The sequence below is a fragment of the Galeopterus variegatus genome, unplaced genomic scaffold, assembly GCF_000696425.1.
Source record: "Galeopterus variegatus unplaced genomic scaffold, G_variegatus-3.0.2 Scaffold3617, whole genome shotgun sequence".
Classification (NCBI taxonomy): domain Eukaryota; kingdom Metazoa; phylum Chordata; class Mammalia; order Dermoptera; family Cynocephalidae; genus Galeopterus; species Galeopterus variegatus.
The window spans coordinates 72,712-74,705 of record NW_007729728.1 but is presented as its reverse complement, the minus strand read 5'-3'; the positions used below and the strand labels follow the sequence as shown (position 1 = coordinate 74,705).

The window sequence follows — 1,994 nt, the reverse complement described above, 5'->3', positions numbered from 1 at the left end:
GAGCATTACTGGGACACTCTGGATCTCCACAGCTGGGTTGGGCTGTCCTACATGGGGTTTCTGGGGCTTGGGCAGGCTGCTATGCCCCCAAGATAGATGCTAGATCCCTCTGAAGCCTTCTTGATAGGACAGGAGACCTAGGTGGTCTCACTAGGACTGCAGGCATTTGTCTGTGCTTGAGAGAGGCATATGAGTCTTCCACTACCTCCTCATGGCTGCATGAAACACAAGGGTGCTTCACCCATGAAGGTGGTGCTTCACCCATGAAGGTGGGGCTTCCAGCAGTGACTAGATGTCCCAGTTAGGCAGTTTTCTGACTGGATAGAGTGCACGTCAACCCCATCCATCCTGTGGGTTGCACCCTTGCTACACTGGGCTACCTGAGACCAGGGTGCAGGACACCACATGGCCACAGCTGTGGGCAACCCAGTGTAATGATGTAGCTACAGGGGAGTGAGGGCCAGAGCAACATGATCTTGGGTGTTGAGGCCGATCTCAAAACTGGAAACACTGTGGAAGTCGAGGGCCTGGTGGGGGAGGGCAGTTTAGCATATGGCCCTCCCCAGGTCAATTCCATTGCATGTGCTACCAGGAGTTCCCAGCCACCAGGAATCTGGCTGCAGAGGCCGCCCCTCAGATAGGCATGTAGGTTCTCCTCTCCCTCTTCATGACTATAAGTATTGTATGTGTGTCCCACCATCGTAGGTGGCATCACCAGCTATGGCACTGGTCTAAATAAGGTGCATTCTGGATCTGCAGGGAGCACACATCAACCCTCTCCATTCTTAGGGTGGCACCCTCACTGCACTGAACTGTCTGTTCCCAGGGTGCAGGGCCGAAGCCAAGGGCCAATGCCAGTCCCAAGCTCATCCTGGCTGTCTGAGACCTGGGTGATGAGAGCGTGTGTCCCTCCCCAAGCCAACACAGGACTGATGCCCACAGCAGTTCCCAGCATGGAGTGCACAGCCACAGAGACAGCACAGACTCCCCTGTGGTTTGGGTCACAGGTTGCTCACCTTCCTGCTGTCAGAAACTTGTCCTGAGTCCCCACCACTCTAGAGGGGTATGGGGCAGTGTTGGCCAAGAATTTCTCTATTTTCTATGTGACTATCCCGAATTTCTGCACTCACCAGACATCTCCAGTACTCTCTCAATGCGTTCCTGCTCCCTTCTTTTGTTCTTCTCGTCCAGTGTAGCTGCGCATTTTATGTGTTCTCTGTCCTTGTGAGAGAGATGAGTAATGTCTCCTTTTAGTCAGCCATCTTTCTCCCTCTCCTGCATGGAAATCTTGAACAGAACTACAATTTCTTTCATTTGGCCCTTGTAGTCAAAACAGGCATATTACAAAGACTAGTGGAAGGGGCAATTAGTTTTGCTTTGCTTTGATTTTAAATAATATGGGACATTAGCTCTTCCAATGGCCTTTTTCCTGGCAAACAGATTCACAAATTTTTATTAATAATTCTCTAATTCTTAGATGATGGAGGGCCTTTTAATTCAGTTTCTATTTTAGGGACCAGTTGCATTATCTGGAGGTTCTTAAGTTTGTCTTGACCATTAGCTATCAGTTTTTCTAAGTCCACCTGAAATTGTTCAGCCAAATATTGGAGATTCACCCATTTCTAAAGTTTCCCAAACAATTTTCTAATCAAATTCCCTATTTCAGATTTTATTCCATTTACTTAAAGAGATATCAGGACTCCTTTACATTAGCTTTTGGATCTACCCCAGAAAACTGTTTGAAAGTCTCTTGAAGCTGAACTCTAAATCTTCTCTATACTTGCCCTTTTCTTCTTCATAATCTTAAATATTAGTGTATAAAAGAAAGGCTTAAGAAATGGTCTTATATAAGTTTTTCCCTACTTTTCTTGTCCCTAGTTCTTGTTTAGTGTCGTACATGGTGGAATTTTTTAATTTTTAAAATTAAAAATTAAAAATTTTGAGTTCTAATAGAACTCAAAATTCTGTAGAAATGTTTTGTGTTTTCTGCATAG

General features: G+C 45.8%; 1 protein-coding gene across 1 annotated transcript in view; it reads right to left on the bottom strand.

The window, feature by feature from the left end:
* Positions 1-443: 443 nt before the first annotated feature.
* LOC103601176 (olfactory receptor 2AP1-like) overlaps positions 444-1,994 on the bottom strand; it is a 30,935-nt gene continuing 29,384 nt past the window's right edge. The window contains exon 4 of the mRNA XM_008585557.1: positions 444-527. Within this exon, the coding sequence (XP_008583779.1) occupies positions 444-527 (84 nt within the window). The remainder of the gene's footprint in view (positions 528-1,994) is intronic.